Genomic DNA, 18270 nt, shown 5'->3' with positions numbered 1-18270 from the left:
CTTTCACTTGGTTCTGATTTACTGTTACATCTTTTCAGGCTTTGAGGCGGTTGTGGGCAACAACACCTGACCTTTCAACCATTTTTCTATTTTCTTTTCGACAATTGCTTTTATTATTATTATTATTTTTCCTTCGGATAAGGTTCATCCTCCACACGGTGGTCATCAAATACATACAAATAAATAAAATAAAAAATTAATTAATTAATTAATCAACCCTGTGGTTTAGTCAAAAGATGCACGTAGTTTTAGCAACTATGCCAAGCCATGCTCTTTTTCTCAAGAAAAACATGAAACAAACAGGCATAACTTGAAGGAAAACAGAATTCTGAAGCAAGCAGAAACTATGAAACAAAGAACCATTTTAGTGTTTTTATTATATCAACAGCCAAAAATTACTTATTGTCGACGCCTGTTGTAACCTTATATCCACCTGCATCTTCTCTCCGAGTATTGCTGTAGTGACTACCTGTGGTGGTTCATTTCAGCAATGTCTTCCAATTGTCGAAGCATTGATCGTTCACTGAGTTTGGGTCTGATTGCTTGTTCTATCCAATGCATGGCACCAGCAATCCTCCAGAAAGATAGCAGTATCTGCCGAGTTGAACTGTCGACAAAAATTCCTTTATTATTTATCTGCAAGGCACAATCTGTATTTTCTAATGTGGAAGGTAATAATATGAAAATTTATAATTTATGATTACAAGGAAATAGAGTTAAGGCTTGCCGCTAAGACAGGCTATAACTTTGAGATTTTCGCACCACTCACAGTGAACTGCTGCTGTGCCTCTGCGATTGACATTAAGAAGATATAAATAGCAAAGCTGCTTTTTGTGGGTATATGACATAGCCGGTGTTCACACAAGAATAACTCCTCTATCCTTCATTTGACACAGCTTGGTTTAGATAGCATTAATCTGTACATTGGGGCTCCACGGTCTATAACATGTTGCTCCCAATCTGATTGAACTCCAAATGGGTTCTCCCCGAGCCATCCTCCTTGATTAGTTTTTGTATCACATTCATCTTGCACAAGAACAAGTTTACCCTTTCCATATTCTAAAAATTGTTGCTTCATTCTCAACATGACTTCTTCTATGTCAGACTGCAGAAACACCTGTAGAATGGGAAATATTAGTAAATAACCTCATCATGCCTGTGATCTGACCTGTCAGAATTGCGTACTTCAAGATGAAATTGAAGGGCTATGATCGAAACACGAGAGTTACCACTAATTCATTAGAAAGAAGAAGAAGAAGGAAAAAAAAAAAAAAAACAGAATCATCATGTACCTTCCCATCATGAACGAGGAGATCTGACACGGCTTCAACTAATGACCGCTGCACCATTCTCCATCTATGCTCGGGTCTGTTGAAATCAGGGTTCGGACACTGCAAATAAATCGAAAAATGTAAAAGAAATGGAATCTTCAGTTATTATTAGGTTCCTTTTTTTTTTTTTTTTTTTGGGGGGAGAAGCAATTATTATTAGGTTAGTTTCAATAGTTGATGCAGAAGAGGGCAAGACACAACAATAAGAAAGAAGCCAATGCCATTTAGTTTATAAAATCTACTAACCAAGTTTCAGCACCATTTTGAATGGAAATCATACAAGGTGTACCAGAAAGCAACTAATGCATTTTCTATTCTTCAATCAAATTTGAGAACTTGCATAAACTATTTCAACCACAAGCATAACTAAAAAACAGAAGCATATTCCATTTCATAAAATGATGGCGACGGTAGAGGTGGTGGCGGCAGTACGAAGACTGTCATGGATCTCAGGAAGCGGCATAGTGGCAGTCATTATAATGATCCTTCAGCAGTGTATGTAAGTGATAGTGTTGTTCATAAAGATAATGTAGCCTCAAAGGCAAAGGAATTGATATTGGATTTGGGGTGAGGTAGGCAACATTGTTTGTGAGGTAAAGCAATTTATATCTATAACATGCAGTTAACAGACACAAAAGAAGGAAATTTTCTTATGGTTTGTCTAATATGTGGATCAAAATAATAACAAAAACTTAATGGAAGCGAATAATACAGATTGAAGATAATCTTGACCTGTATAGAAACAAGAATCAACTTTCCCGGGTAACTGGCAACTATTGAACGGAATGTTGATGTAGCATTTGTTGCAATGAAGTACCTAAAACAGACATTAACAACAACATTAAGATGATGGAACAAAATACCGAGACCGTGTGTCCAAAAAAAACTTTAAAATTCACATCCTAGTATTGAAAATGTCAAATTAGAAAGAGATACCGACTAGCTTCAGTCAGATTAATTTAATATAAAGTCTAACTAATTAAAAAATTTCTTTCTTTCTTTCCCTGGATGCTTAAGTTAGTACAGTGTCATCCAGCTTATACCCATTTGTTATGCCAGATAGTTGAAGAGAATCTCGGCAATGCGTCACAAGCTGAAAAGGTTGTGGAGATGTTAAAATTAGTTAAGTTTGAAACTTCAGTAAGCAGGAAACGTCAAATATTCTAAAAGAGGGTAGAAAACCTTTCCATTAACCTCCAAGCCAAGAAAATTCAAATCTTTCCTTTTCCTAGCCATTCCCAGTAGAAACAATCCATTGCCTGTCATTTATGATCCCACATAAGGAAGTAAACAATAATTGCGGAGTTTGTTGTCCCTTTCATTTCTGAAAAATTAGTTTCACTACAATGGAATTCACATGATTATCTTATAATACACAAAGAAGAACATATGCAAAAGGGATACGGGCATTCCCCTTATTTAGCATTCCCTTATTTAGTCATGTGGCATTTATGCAGTGTAAATATACTAATTTATGTCATTAGCTCTACAGTTTTGAAAACTCTCTTTCAAATATTCATATGCATCTCAAACAACTTATTAAAAAAATACTAGATAGAAAGGAGAAATAACAGATTTAATACCACTTCCAATATCAACTACCAGAGGTTGGGCTGGATCATGGTAGGCAGCACTCCAATCGATATCAAAAGGAAATGCCTACAAAACAAATTAAGCTGGAGTAAATAGAGTTTACTTGATAAGTCAAATTCCATTGCTCCTTCAATCAAACAAGTCAAATCATCAGTTTGGGGAGGATCCCAAATCTAGTGCGGCTATAAGGAGAATTGACTTACCACACTATTAAAAAGCACAAGTCTTATTAATTTGTTTCATCGTTCGATATAGAAGTTCAAAATTTTGGGTAAATTTGTCCAAAGTTTTCCATTTGTGGTAAATAGATAAATGCTCTCAGTGTGAAATTATCTGCGGACATGTCAAGCTGTCAACATATCTGATGATCGCAACGTCCATATCTCTACAGAATTGAATTTCAACAATATATAACATATATCAAGTGGCAAGGATCATTGACGTATTTTGACCTTTCTTGAGAACCTGAAGGAAAGTGAATAAAATGAAAAGACAAATGGGGCAAAAAAAAAAAAAAAATTAAGTCTTAGGGTAGCAGAAGGACATATCCCCAAAGGATTGCCCAGTTGGCTGACCTCTTGCAGTAGAAGCAAGAGGTCAAAAGTTCAAATCCAAGGCGCTGCGTTTAATTTGAAGGTGGTGGGGGTTGGGTGTTAGTTAACTTAAAAAAAAAAATGTATTAGCAGAATGACAAATTCATTCTGTTCTACTGTCATAAGAAAATTCTAATAAGCATGACAAATTTATTCCATTGTACCATCATGAGAAAAATCTAATCCTCTCAAGAATCCTATATCAATATAAAAAAATTAAACAGAGATGAAGTTCAGAAAATTACTCTGTCTAAGGCAGAGACTCCTGGAAGCATTCTTCCTTTAAGAAACTCCCAGACAGCTGAACCACTCTCAACCATGTTCAAACCGAATATGGAACTTGACACTTTCGCTATGGCCTTGCATGCCATGCTTCCAATGACAGTTATGTTGCAAGTGCCTTGACTTACTTTACAGAGCATTCCAGTTAATTTACTTGCTCCATATGAATACTGACTAGAGAATCTAAATTTAACCGGACCAACCCATATGACCTTCTGCGACATAATGAGAAAATACATCATTGCATCTGAGCACGGAAAGCAGTAAAAAGAATTGGTTATACAAAAAATAATAAAAATTTAAAATAAGAACGAAAGTGCAACAAACAAGTCCTACAAATAAAATGCCATCATTAACTATGCACTTCTCCTGCATTTTATACTTAAGTGGCACACTGAAAATATTAACAAAATTACATCATCTCCAGAGAAAATCATAGTTCACTAAATATCATTTTCCAAAGTTGACAACAAGATTCCAGAATACATTTAAGTCTCATAAAACCATGGCAAGCTTTTTTTTGTCTTGTTTTCAAATTACCTTACATTTTGTAATTGTAGAAGTAATCTCTTCCACGGACCTTGGCCCAATATCGACAGGTTCCCAACCTAAAAGAGAAAAATGCTGCTGATAAATAATTTCAACGGAAGCAATTTTATCAGTTACGTAAACTTCACTATATAGCTGCAAGTGACAACAGAAGAAACAAGAAGGAGATACAAAGCAGTGATATCCCAAATGATAATTCAACTTAGTCAACCAAACATGGTTTGTTTCATATTATTGTTATCTGATACAACTCATAGTAGTAGTCCTAAAACTAATTCTCAAAAATTGGCCAACTACTAGTTTGAGACAATTGGAGAACGTATCTTATCAAGACCATTTTCTCACTACCAATAAGAAGGGGAAGTAGATCCCATATTATCACATGCTTATAATTTGAAGGCTGCCAAATGACCATTGAGAAAAATTGAAAGTTATCTGGATAGATGATAACTAAAAGATACAGAGTACAGTTAAGCAAATGCATATGTGATTGCAACGACATTTTATTTATTTATTTTAAGGAAAATGAAATGTAAATTCAATTTAAACTAACCATCTGGAATACCATGAGAAGGAAATATCTCCACTTGATTTGGATGATGAATTTTGGTGCACCAAAAGTCTTTTGGATACAGAATGGTTATGTGTTTATCCCTTGCAAACTGAATTAGATCTGATGCTGCATCATTAGCCCCTTTTTCTACCAATTCTGGAGGAACTGGCAACCCTAAAGCATGCATTATTTGAAATGACATCAATCCAACAAAGATTAACCCATCACATCTAGAAGCTAAAAAATGCAAAGCAGCTGCTTTGTTGCAGAGATTGCCCCCTCCAATCTGCATCACATGTATACAAGGATATTGGAAAAATGAAGAGCTGAAATTGGAAGGCAAAACTGTCCCCAGATTGACTAGAATGTCCAGAAACTTTATAAACTAAAAGAAATCAATTAACTTAAAATGGCAGCAGAAACATACAATGGCAGCATATGGTTTCTCATCAAGTTTTGCCATCTTCCTTAGTTGAAATAGGCTTTCTTCAAAATGAAAACCAGCCACACATGCATAGCAAAAGCGAGCAACCCCAACAGTTGATGCAAGAATTTTATGAGACAGAGAAAAAGAATCATTAACAAAAATATCCACTCCTGATGACAATAATTGAGCAAACTTTGAACAGTTGGCAACTTCCTCTTTGAACTCAGAAAGATTTTCAAGAAGAAGAATATCAGTTTTCTTGAAAGCTCCCACGTCCAATGAAATCTTATAAGAAAGGCTCTTTGCGGTAACAACTTGGTATTTTAGAGCAGACGAAAATACATCTGAAATATTGAAATTATCAGGCATTAACAACAGGTCAACAACCATAAGCTTTAACTTTCAAATGATACATCTTTTTCATATACATTGATACCTGCGACATATTCTGCTGAAAGAACATTTGAATTAATTTTATTGCTCCAGTCACTCGCAAGAATTACCTTGGCCCCAAATTCAAGTAAATACTTGATGGTGAAAAGTGCATTGAAAACTGATCGAGATCTCGGGTCTAGTTCTTGGTTAAGCAAAATGGTAGAATCAAACCTGACAAGAGCAACTTTTCCAGCAAGTTCCACCTTAGGAAATCTTCTGAGAGTTTGTATATGCGGCAAGACGTCTGATTCTATTCCATCCCAAATATGATCCTAAAGATATCATTCATCCATTGTTAAAATCACAACAGCCGCAAGGTGTCACATTAAACAGAATAAAATCTAAAATAGCATCCTAATGAAATTTTATAGTTAAACATAGCAATAATACTAGGTATCTCAACTATGAGCAATGATCTAATGGACGACGCGACCATGCCACGTGGTGCTATCTGGTTTATCCACAACTTCAACTCTATTCACTAAGAGTCACAGAATTATACCAAATGTCCAGATGCTCACCATATCGTGGGCGCCAGTGCTCACTAGATCATCACTAGATCATACAAGCATTAGCTTATATGTAATTGCCACATCATCTAAGTCATTAATGTTTATTAATTTTTCATCAATTACAATTTCAACCATCCCAGATAAATATTAATAACTAATCTGATGTTGCAGTTACAACGATAATTAAGAATAAATACCAGTAACTAACAACTAATTATTGAACACTAGAATTCCGTACAAGAATTCAATACACGTATATTTGTAAATCGTTTGCTTCTGCTTAATTTCGGAAGCACAGCCGCTAAAAGTGTTCATTAAATATCCAATTTTTACTTTGAAAGCTAATAATGCAGTACCTCAGTATCATTTGAGCTTTTTTTAACATCATCTGCAACTGCTACCTTCAAAGCAACTGCAAAAATTATAAGTTAAGAGGAACATCAGAAGTACATTTAACATTTTTTTCTCTTATTTTTGCCGTATTACAATTTCAGAAGTAATAACCTGGCGAGGACGATTGAACGCGACGGTGATCCGGCAATACGGCATCGTTTCTGGTAAACGAACACGATCTTTTGCGTTGAAGCAACTTGCTTGGGAAATTGCAGAAGCTGAATTTGTTTAATAACAGAACTTCGCTGTGCGAATGTACTTGAGCCATGATTTTGAACTAAATTTAAACTGTAAACTGAAAAATAAACAAAGCGACATAGGTTATAATTTAAATTTGTGTATATGAATTAAAGAATTTCTACTGATAAATAGATAATAATTTATTCACATTTAAGGGTGGTGATATTTTTACTCCACAAATTTTATAAATTTATTTATTTTTTAAAAAATAATTATAAAAATTTTTCATTATTTTTAAAAATTTCAAATAAAAAAGAATTTGAAAGAATTAATCAATTAAATCTATCCTAATTTATTTCGTTGTGACTTAAATTTTTTTTATTATATTTGACTAATAAGTTTGTTTTAACCTAAATTTAAATTAACTATTTTACCCTTAATGGGTAAAAATACCAAAAATTTAATATAACTTCAACAATTTTTTAATTTTATACAAAATTCATTGTTTCTAAATAGTTTATTCTACTTTATTAGTATAATTAATAATTTTTAATTAAAATAACATAATGATTTTATGAGAAAATACTCATTAAATTATTAGGCTATCAAATTTATGTCATTTACATGTGAAATATTGAAAATTATTAAACTTTATTTAAGAAGTTAGATTATAAGTTACAAAATTAAGTTTCTAAAGTATTAGATACAAGAACACATATTTTTTGGGGCAAGCAGGTCATTTTATGTCATAAAGCAAAATAATTAAATAAAACTTATATTAAAGCTGCTTTAATAGTAAAAAAACTAAGTAAGAAAAAAAATGATTTAATTGATTAATTACATCATTTGTTTGTTGATTTGTATTTATTAGATATATATTTATATTTATTGTAACTATTTTTTAGAACTGGGGTGGATTGCAAATAATGGAGTGAAACTAGAGGTGGACAATAGGCTAGATAGCACGAGGCACGACACGTGTCCGTACAGCACAGCACGACACGAGCACGTTTTATTAGAGCACGCGGGATGGCACGGTACGCACGTGGGTTGAGCCGGATTTAGATTTTAGGCACGTGGGCCTTAAAAGCACTGCACGATTAGAGATGGGTCAAAACACGGAACACGGAAAAACACGCAATAAGCACGTTTTATTTTTTAATAAAAATAAACTTAAAATTTTATGATTTTATAAATAACTTGAAATTGAATCTTTTAATATATTTTATTAGCTCAAGTTTTTTAAATTTATTTAATTCTTAGTTTCAAGAAAAAATTGATTTATGTTTATAATTTATTAAATAAATAATTGATATCATGATTTTATAAATGTGTATTAATATTATTGTAAATTATGATATATGACTCTACGTAATTCCAAGTTAACAATTAAGTTAACCCTTAAAAAAATTTAATTATTGTTGTTGTTGTTAAGTACTAAAAAAGAATTCTAATATAGAGTCAAACTTAGTAATTAATATTACATTCTCTTATTATTATTGACTATGAATTTGAGTTTTGAATTCTTTATTCTATTAAATTTCAATAAAGGCACATGAATCTAAAAAGGTATATAGGCTTGAAAAAAATAAGACAACAACTTGGCATGCGCTCTTAAAAAAATAAAAAAAAAAGAAAAAAGTTTAGTGGGCTTTTTTTCTTAAGCACGGAACGGCATGTGTGGTGGGCCGGACCTAAGAAAAAAAATTAAGCACGGCATGGTACGACACGAGCACGAGCACGCGCGGGCTTGCTTTGATGGGCCTAGGTTGGCACGGCATGGCCTGTTGGCCACCTCTAAGTGAAAATATCCCCACCTTCTAAACTAACTTATATTTAAGGGTTTATTTCACCTAGGTGCCACAATTTTTTACATTCATCAAGTTGGTGCCAATATGTTAAATGCTGCCGTCGAAGTTAGCAGAAGTCTCACTAACTTAAAAATTAACGGTTCTGCCCCCTTTAACTCTTATTTCACTTATCCAGATCTTTTATTTTTGTCGGCTACAGTTCATTACTTAAAATTGGTCAATTTGGTCAGCTTAAATTTGGTTCCATTGTCCTTAAGAAATTAATTATTAATTACTAATTTCTTGATGTTAACGGCCTATGGTGATTAAATAACTAGATTTTGATCAAAACTTAATCTATTATATGATCTATTTTATGGGTATTCTTGTTCTTCAGATATGGAATGGATAATGACATGTACGGAGAGTTGCTAAAAAAAAAAATTTTTTTGTTACCTAGAAAGGATTAAGAATATACAACACTTAGGATAAAGTATATAGATTAAATGAATGCTTAATTCAAAATATAAGGATTAAACGAGTATTTATCCGTAATTATATTATCATATAATAGATTATGTAACTTTTATTATCATCAACGAATAATATGTCAACTTGAAGTTTTTTCCAATTTTTATTTTCCTTATTGAATTTCTTGGTTGATGTATAGCCATGGGGATCATGGACTCAGCTAACAAATCAAAGAGCAAAGCAAAACTTGTTGTAGCTAGTCTTATCCTGAGAGTATATAGTTTGACTAAAATTGAGGTTTAAATGGACAATTTTTCTTTTGAAGTATAGGAGAAACTTGTACGTGGTTTGTTTATACCAGCAGTGCAAACTAATCTAGTCCCTATTTGGGTTGACCATAAGAATATACGTCGTTGGTTTCCCACTTATATATAAAGTATTCCCAAAAAAAGTTTTATGAAAATTGCAGAAGATGCTTTGCCAAAAACTATTCTCTCAAATTTTATTTAACTACATCTGAAAACATGCATGTTAAAAACACTTGCTTCTAATATACTATCTAAATGATATCTAGTGTCATTAATCTTTCTAATGGTTCGTGTCATGACTTCACAATGATTGCAAAATTGTATGGATGATGATGATCTTGCTACTAAAGCACTGTCTAAAGGATTATTTGACTGTCTAGATGAAGTTGTTGATGCATTATTTAAAGGATTTATTAAATGATTAACATGATAATTTGGTCTTATTTCCTTTCTAGCAAATTCTATAGCTTCATGAAATGTATAAAAACCTCTATAATATGGATCAGGATAATTGATTATTAAATCAACTACCTCTCTTCACTGGCTATAAATTCCTGGTTGTCTACCTCTAACTAATACAAAAAATGCAAAGTGATTACTGTCTACATGTTCATTAACTTGTTTAAAATAATGCATGAGTGCATTGGCTACCTTTAATTTATCTTGTGGGTTATTAACACACCACAAATTGTCTAAAATGCATTGTTGACTGTCTAATAACTGAAATTTACTCTTAAAATTTAAATTTGTTCTTGATGGGAACTGTCTAAGTTTAATTGGACCGAAATTCATAAATCACTCCATTCTTGCAAAATAATTATTTATTTATTAGTCTTGAAAGAATATTTGTTAATGTATTATCTTTACCAACTATATGTTCAAAGTTTGCTTTGTATCCCCTACCAGTTGTTACTTCTAAAAAAATATATCCATCTCATACTAATAAAATAATTTTTCGTTTCAAAGTTTTTCTTTTGTACTTTTTTATAAAATTCTATAATATTATTACAATCAGTTCTAATTGTAAATGTGTCGTTGTGTATATACAAATGAAATGAATTTAAAGAATTTATTATTTCTGAAATTTTTAATTCTGTGCTAGATTTTCTACCATCTGTTTCTGTAAATTTACCGCTAGTATACATTGATATTTATTCTTTATCTTTAGAACTATCTTTATTGGGCTTTTGGATTAATATTCCTGCCCTTCCTAAACTACTAGCATCTGTTTGTATAATTTTATAATAATTGTCTATTGGTAATGCTAAGGGTTTGAGATTTTTAACTATTCCTTTAAGTTTTTGGATTAATTTTATATCTTCATATTTTTGTCCATTTTTACTTAATTTATTATATAAAGGTCTTATTAATGTTCTAAGATTTGGTATAAATTTTCTACTATAATTTAATAGTCCTAAAAAATTTTGTAATTCTTTTGTATCTTCTATTTTGTTTGGAAATTCTAATATTTTGTTAACTATATGTGGTTGTAATTCTATTGTTCCTCTATCTATTATTAATCCTAAAAAGTCTATTTTTGTTTTAATAATGATATTTTCTTTTTAGAGATAACTATATTATTATTTTTAAAGCAATCTAAAATTTTATGTAAATGGGTAATATGCATAAATTTATTCTGGCTAAAGACTAAAGTATCATCTATATAAACTATACAAAATTTTGAATAAGGTTTTAATATCATATCCATTCTAGCTTGAAATACTTGTGGGTCGTTTTTAAGTTCAAATGGCATAACTAACCACTCAAAATGTCCTTATGAACAACTAAAAGTTGTCCATTGAACAGATTCTTCGTGGAGTCGTACTTGCCAAAATCCACTTTTACAATCAAATTTAGAAAAAAAAACTAGCATTTTGTATACAATTTATTAGATTACTTCTCTTCTTGCTAGCGCTATAAGCAAGCTCGGGTAAACAGATGAGCCGGCAGACGGAGCTAGGGCCGTTAGGGGATGTCTGTGAAACTCTAGTAAATTGTATACAAAATGCTAATTTTTTTTCTAAATTTGATTGTAAAAGTGGATTTTGGCAAGTACGACTCCACGAAGAATCTGTTCAATGGACAACTTTTAGTTGTTTAGAAGGACATTTTGAGTGGTTAGTTATGCCATTTGAACTTAAAAACGCACCACAAGTATTTCAAGCTAAAATGGATAGGATATTAAAACTTTATTCAAAATTTTGTATAGTTTATATAGATGATACTTTAGTCTTTAGCCAGAATAAAATTTTAGATTGTTTTAAAAATAATAATATAGTTATCTCTATAAAGAAAATAGAATTATTAAAACAAAAAATAGACTTTTACAATCAAATTTAGAAAAATATTTAGCATTCTGTATACAATTCTGATACCAAAGAGAAGGAAAGATAAAAACGGACGCTAGGTTTCGATTAGAAGAAACCTATACGTGGCTTGTTATACTAACAGTACAAACTGATCTAGTCCCCATTCGGGTTGACCATCAGAATATACGTTGCTGGTTTCTCGCCTATAGACAGAGTATTCCCAAAAAAGCTTTATGGAAATTGCAGGAGATGCTTTGCCAAAAACTGACTTTTCAAAGTTTATTTATCTAATTCTGAAAACATGCATGTTAAAAACACTTTTAACTCCTAACTCACGCCCAAAAATGTCTTCTCAACACATTAACGGCTAAACAGGCCAACGAAGACTGTGTTTGAAAATAAGCTTTCAAAAAATCAGCAGAAACTTTTACTAAGTTCTTATTGTTTTTGTAAAAAAAAAAAAACCTTAATTTTCAAAAACTTTCCCTCCAAAATTTGTTTGCTCTTAAATGATAAAAAGGACCACCTTTTGTTAATGCTTTAAATATAATTTATATTTTCATTAACTCGGCTAGACTTCTGAACCCGGAAGCTAAATAAAAGTAAAGAGTAAAACTACTTACTTGATAATTGCTTGCTAGTTGCTGTCTATGTAAATTGTTAAGTGTTTATGGAAAAAGAAACTTTTATTGATTTTGATTTTGAGTACAAGTTGAGTTGCTATAATTAAACATATTAAAGCTATTAAGAATTTAGAACAATTAAAAATTTGTGATCTAAGATATTTTGATGAGTATGCTAATTATTTTTGGTTTTATTGATTACTTGAGGCCTAGGTGGTATATAATTAAAATTGATATAAATCTTTTGCGGAGAAGTTAAGCTTGTCATGATAAAATCTTCTTCTGTACTTCTTTGCTCCTTCGCAAATAAAAATGACATGATAGGTCGGTAATATGACACCAGTTTTGGTTTTATTGATTACTTAAGGCTTAGGTGGTATAGAATTAAAATTAATTACTAATGGTGCTTGTCTTATAATGGATAAGGCTCTGTTTAGGGTTGGTGGAAAGAATTTAAATCTATCTTGGCTAAAAATATAAATGGCCCATATCATTCCAAAACTAAGGGCTTTGTACAGAATGTCTTCATTGTCTATAGTTTTGGTTAGGGAGTAATCTAAAGAAATAGTAGGAAAATTATGTTTAAGTGAAGTAATGTTGTTTAATTCTGACTAACTGGGCCTAAATTCAAGTAAGAAGTTTAACTGGCTATCAAACAATTGGTTTGCTAAAGAAACAAAATATGTGTATAGATTTTCAACAATTTTTTCTTTTACCATGTCTATAGCGTCACCAAGAAAAGATGAAAGTTATTGTATTTTAGTTAGCTGTCTGGCTGGGGTATGGTCAAAAAATTTGTTTAATGAGTGTTTTGGTATAAGGGCTTTTTTTGGGTTTTTTTGGATATTTTGGGTTTTTTGGTGGTCCAATAACAGAATTTGATATTTGTTTTGTAATATAATATTCTGTCTAATTAATTCTTTTTTAGTACTTTCTAATGCACTTATTCTCTGGCTACATGAATTTACTTCATTGTCTAAATGACATATAGTCTCATTGAGCTCTCTAATAGTTCGTGTCATGACTTTACAATGATTGCAAAATTGTATGGATGATGATGATGATGTTGCTGAAGCACTGTTTAAAGGATTATTTGACTGTCTAGATGAAGCTGCTGATGCATTATTTAAAGGATTTATTAAATGACTAACATGATAATTTGGTTCTATTTATTTTCTAGAAAATTCTATAGCTTCATAAAATGTATAAAAACCTCTATAATATGGATCAGGATAATTGATTATTAAATCAACTACCTCTCTCCATTAACTATAAATTTTTGGTTGTCTACTGTTGAGTGTTAGAATATGTATATTTTATAAAGAAGAAAATTGTCATTTTACACTTCAAGTTCCACTAACATTCCTACTTTTATGTATTTAAATTTCTCGTCATTTAATTATGTGTGTTGTATTATAATTAAGTATTTTATGTATTTTAGGGGCATCATAGTCATTTCACAATGAACGAGAGATCAGACGGCAAAACGGACATCACTTTTGAACTTAGGACGGTCGAAAACCTTAGGAGGAACATAAAAGGAAAATGACACTGTTCACATGTACGGTACTGTCTACGTTACTGTTCACGACACTGTTCACATTGACGGATCGATGATGTGGCATTGACCGATGATGTGGCATTGACCGATGATGTGGCATTGACTGATGAGGTGTCACGATCCTGTTGGACTAAAATTCTTATATACTGTTGATGGTGACGTGGTAGCATATCAGTGGACCAAAAATCTCGCGTATGGTACATGCATTACACAGGATTATTTTCAACCAAATCACGTCACTGTTCAAGCCGGGTCAAACCGTGTTACTGTTCCAACCGCGTACTGTTGACTGATGACGTGGTGCAATCCTGAGCGTCTAAACTGTTTTTAATCCGATGGTCATGATTTACTCAATGTATCTATAAAAAGGGGGCCTCCCCCCTAATTTAATATCTCTGAATCTATTTTTGGGCTCCATTTTCTGTAATTCTTTCTCCATCTTGTATTTTCTAAGTATTTTAATAAATTTCTATTTTGCCCCTAGTTCAATTATGAGTAGCTAATTTTCTTTCAAGCTTGGGTTGAAGGTGAAGTCTCAACATGTATCATGCGCTTTATTTGGTAAATTTATTTTCTCTTCCCCTTTAGTTTTTGTGGATGTTTTGACTTCTCATCGACAAATAATAATAATCTTGAGATACCGCCTTCGTTTCACCGGCTCTCTAGTACAAAATCATTATTATTTGGCACGATAAGCCCTTAGCACCATATTGATTAGAGTATGGTTCATGAGGTGTGGATTCCCCCCTCATGATTTAATTGGTATTAATAAGGAATATTTAGCCCATGGTGCATGTTGATACGGATCCAGATACCCAAATACGTCAATTTAATAGATTTTCACTTCAATTTATTATTGCCATCTTAATTCGAATTTTAGGATAATCCAAATAATTTTCACCACAAATCCAACCACCCATTTAGAAAATTAATTATACACAATTAAAATCCGCCTCCTCGTGGGATCGACACTCGTCACTATTGATCTATACTACAACAGATTCGTGCACTTGCGAGTTCAATAAAATTTGCACAATAAGTTTTTAGCGCCGTTGCCGGGGAGGTAAGTTTTTTTAATTCGTAGAATTAATTTTTGTGAATAATTTCTTTTATTTGTTTTCTTGTATTTTTTTAATTAAAAAAAAAAGTGAATCTGCATTTAAAGGTTAGTATTTCTTTTCTTTTCCTTCTCTAGTCTTTACAATTCTGCAATTTAATTTTTAAGTTATTTTTCTTTGTAATTTTTGTTTATCTTATTAATTTAATTTTTAGTTAATTTATTTCACGAATTTTTTAGTGTGTTTTTATAGAGAGGTTTTAACAGCGCAATAATGTTAATACCGTAATTTTTCCTTCTTGTTTATTTTTATTAATTTTGTCCTCATTTTTTTTGTATTCGTTGCATGCATGGTCGAAGGTCGTTATTACCTAATTTTGAGCCTATAGATCTTGAACTTGAAAAAACACTTCGCACACACAAACACGTTGTAATTAAAGATAAAAGTGAAATGGATTTGCAACAACAACAAATACCACCAGAGAGGCCATTTAAGGACTACTTTAGTCCCTTAGCTAATTTGAGCACATCATGTATAAGATACCCAAATGTAGCAGCTATGAGTTTTGAACTAAAACCTAGTGTGCTAAATTGTCTCCCAACATTATATGGCCTAGAAAATGAGGACCCATATAATTATTTGAATGATTTTCATGCTGTTTGTCAAACATTTAGATATGAGAATTTTTCAGATGATGATGATAAACTTAGACTATTCCCATTTTCTTTAAAGGATAGAGCTCGTTCATGACTCAATACATTGCCTGCTAATAGCATTACATCATGGGAACAAATGGTAACTAAATTTTTGAATAAATATTTCCCAGTGCATAAAACCAATGCTATTCGCAGGGAAATTTCAGAGTTTACCCAGAGAGAAGACGAGCAGTTTTTCGAAACATGGGAGCGATTCAATGGGCTACTCTTGAAGTGTCCACATCATGGGTACGAGAAATGGCACCAATGCCAATACTTTTTGGAGGGATTATTGCCGAATGTACAAGAATGACTAATGGCAACAAGTGGAAGAGAGCTAATGTCAAAAAGTGCATCAAAGATTTGGGAATTCTTCCAGCGACAAGCTGATAATTCTCAACAACAGAGTCGATCACTCAGGAATACTAAAAGAATTAAAAGAGTGAATGAAGTTCACATTGGCGAGTCAATTTCGGGAATCAAAGAAGTCAAGGAGATGGTTGAAAGTCTCTCTCGACAAATAGCATCGTTATCGACTGCTAAATCAACAGAACCACATGACCCTGACTCATATTCAGATCAAGCCAATGCCATAGGTGTAATGAGAAAGCCATCAAATTACAACCCATACTCCAACACATATAACCCTGGATGGAGAGACCACCCTAATTTTTTATGATCTCAAGGATTCCAACAGAATGGACCAGCAGCTCTAGCTCCACCAGTGCAACAAATTCCTCAAGTTCCTCAAGCCTCTCAGCCACCATTTAGACTATACAATCAAAACCAGAACTACTCTTAACCCAAACCATGGGAGGATGCATTCCAGAATTTCAAGAATATTACTCACTCCACGATTGAGCAACAGAACCGCACCATTGATGGACTACGAAATGAGTTGAGAGCAGGCTTCAACTCGCAAGCCCAATCAGTTTCAAGCCTGGAGAAGATGGTGGGACAACTTGCTTCTTCAGTTCAGACCTTGACAATGACTGTTGAGAAAGGCAAGTTTCCAAGTCAACCAGTGCCTAATCCTAAAGGAGTACATGAAGCAAGTACCAGTTCACCACAACAGCATGGAGAGGTCAAAGCAGTCATGACCTTACGAAAAAGAAAAGAAGTCGACAACAAATGGGAGATGCCGGTGATAAAAGAAAATCAAATTGTACCAGTGAGTGTTGAAGACTCATCACCGGAGGAGAGAGAAGAAACCAAACCATGAGAATACGTTCTCAAAGCTCCATTTCCTTAGAGGTTAGCTAAAGGAAAGAAATGAAAATCCACAGGTGAGATTCTTGAAATCTTCAAACAGGTAAGTGTTAACATCTCTTTACTTGATGCTATAAAGCAAGTTCCATCTTATGCCAATTTTCTTAAAGACCTTTGTACTAAAAAGAGAAACATTCATATTCAAAAGAAGGCATTTTTAACAGAAAACGTTAGTTTTATACTCCAACAGAAAATTCCTCTAAAATGCAAAGACCCAGATGTTGAGTGTTAGAAAATGCATATTTATAAAGGAGAAAATCGTCATTTTACATTTCAAGTCTTACTAACAACCCTTACTTTTATGTATTTAACCTTCTTGTGATTTAATTACATGTGTTTTATTTTAATTAAGTATTTTATGTATTTTAGGGGCATTATAGTCATTTCACAATAAAGGAGAAATCAGACGGCAAAACGGACATCACTTTTGAACTCAGGACGGTCAAAAACCTTAGGAGGAGCATAAAAGGAAAAATGGCACTATTCACATGTACGGTACTATTCACGTGTACGGTACTGTATACGTTACTGTTCACGACACTATTCACATAGGCGGATGATGACGTGGCATTGACCGATGATGTGGCATTGACTGATGAGGTGTCACGATCCTGTTGGACTAAAATTCTTATGTACTGTTGATGGTGACGTGGCAGCATATCAGTGGACGAAAAATCTCGCGTACGGTGCATGCATCACACAGGATTATTTTCAACCAAACCGCGTTACTGTTCATCCGGGTCAAACCGCGTTACTGTTCAAAGTCGGGTCAAACCGTGTTACTGTTCATCCGCGTGGTCAAACCGTGGACTGTTGACTGATGACGTGGCGCAATCCTGAGCGTCCAAACTGTTTTTAATCCGATGGCCATGATTTACTCCATGTATCTATAAAAAGGGGGCCTCTCCCCCCTAATTTGATATCTCTGAATCCATTTTTGGGATCCATTTTCTGTAATTCCCTCTCCATCTTGTATTTTCTTCGTATTTTAATAAATTCTCATTTTGCCCCTAGTTCAATTATGAGTGGCTAATTTTCTTTCAAGCTTGGGTTGAAGGTGAAGTCTCAACATGTGTCATGGGCTTAATTTGGTAAATTTATTTTCTCTTCCCCTCTAGTTTTTGTGGATGTTTTGACTTCTCGTCGACAAATAATACTAATCTTGTCTAGTACCGCCTTGGTTACACCGGCTCTCTAGTATAAGGTTATTATTATTTGGCACGATAAGCCCTTAGCATCATATTGATTAGAGCGTGGTTCATGAGGTGTGGATTCCCCCCTCATGATTTAATTGGCATTAATACGGATTATTTAGCCCATGATGCATGTTGATACGGA

At 32.9% G+C, this 18270-nt stretch overlaps 1 protein-coding gene and 1 non-coding gene across 13 annotated transcripts; both read right to left on the bottom strand.

Moving 5' to 3' along the window:
• Positions 1–180: 180 nt before the first annotated feature.
• Positions 181–7003, bottom strand: LOC102626467 (uncharacterized). Of its 12 annotated transcripts, none has more exons than XM_006492955.4 (14): positions 6780–7001; positions 6632–6687; positions 5765–6035; positions 5329–5672; positions 4902–5187; positions 4340–4407; positions 3763–4011; positions 2915–2990; positions 2514–2590; positions 2375–2424; positions 2064–2148; positions 1293–1391; positions 770–1117; positions 181–607 (listed from the first exon to the last, which is right to left on the bottom strand). In XM_006492955.4, exons 1-13 carry the CDS (start codon positions 6934–6936, stop codon positions 884–886), a joined length of 2052 nt encoding a protein of 683 aa, XP_006493018.1. In that variant the 5' UTR covers positions 6937–7001; the 3' UTR covers positions 181–607; positions 770–883. The 12 variants fall into 12 exon arrangements, with proteins under 12 accessions (XP_006493018.1, XP_006493012.1, XP_024949111.1 ...); XM_006492949.4 differs by having other exon boundaries at positions 763–1117; positions 3763–4046; positions 4345–4407; XM_025093343.2 differs by having other exon boundaries at positions 181–636; positions 3763–4046; positions 4345–4407.
• An 8808-nt stretch (positions 7004–15811) lies between these two features.
• LOC112496163 (small nucleolar RNA R71) lies at positions 15812–15915 on the bottom strand. Its single transcript, XR_003062645.1, has one exon. It is a non-coding gene; the product is annotated as a small nucleolar RNA R71 (small nucleolar RNA).
• Between the last annotated feature and the right edge of the window lie 2355 nt (positions 15916–18270).

Source organism: Citrus sinensis, chromosome 6 (assembly GCF_022201045.2).
Source record: "Citrus sinensis cultivar Valencia sweet orange chromosome 6, DVS_A1.0, whole genome shotgun sequence".
Taxonomy (NCBI): Eukaryota; Viridiplantae; Streptophyta; class Magnoliopsida; order Sapindales; family Rutaceae; genus Citrus; species Citrus sinensis.
Note: the sequence above shows the minus strand (reverse complement) of the source record. Positions and strands in the feature narration are given on the sequence as shown.

What these genes read in the sequence shown, in the direction of transcription:
- LOC102626467 (XM_006492949.4), bottom strand. Translation starts at nt 6,936, where the DNA reads ATGGCTCAAGTACATTCGCACAGCGAAGTTCTGTTATTAAACAAATTC. An exon ending in TACTTCTACAATTACAAAAT is followed by an intron (nt 4,047 to 4,344) that starts GTAAGGTAATTT and finishes TTCCGTGCTCAG; the next exon opens with ATGCAATGATGTATTTTCTC. An exon ending in TGATTCTTGTTTCTATACAG is followed by an intron (nt 1,392 to 2,063) that starts GTCAAGATTATC and finishes ATTTATTTGCAG; the next exon opens with TGTCCGAACCCTGATTTCAA.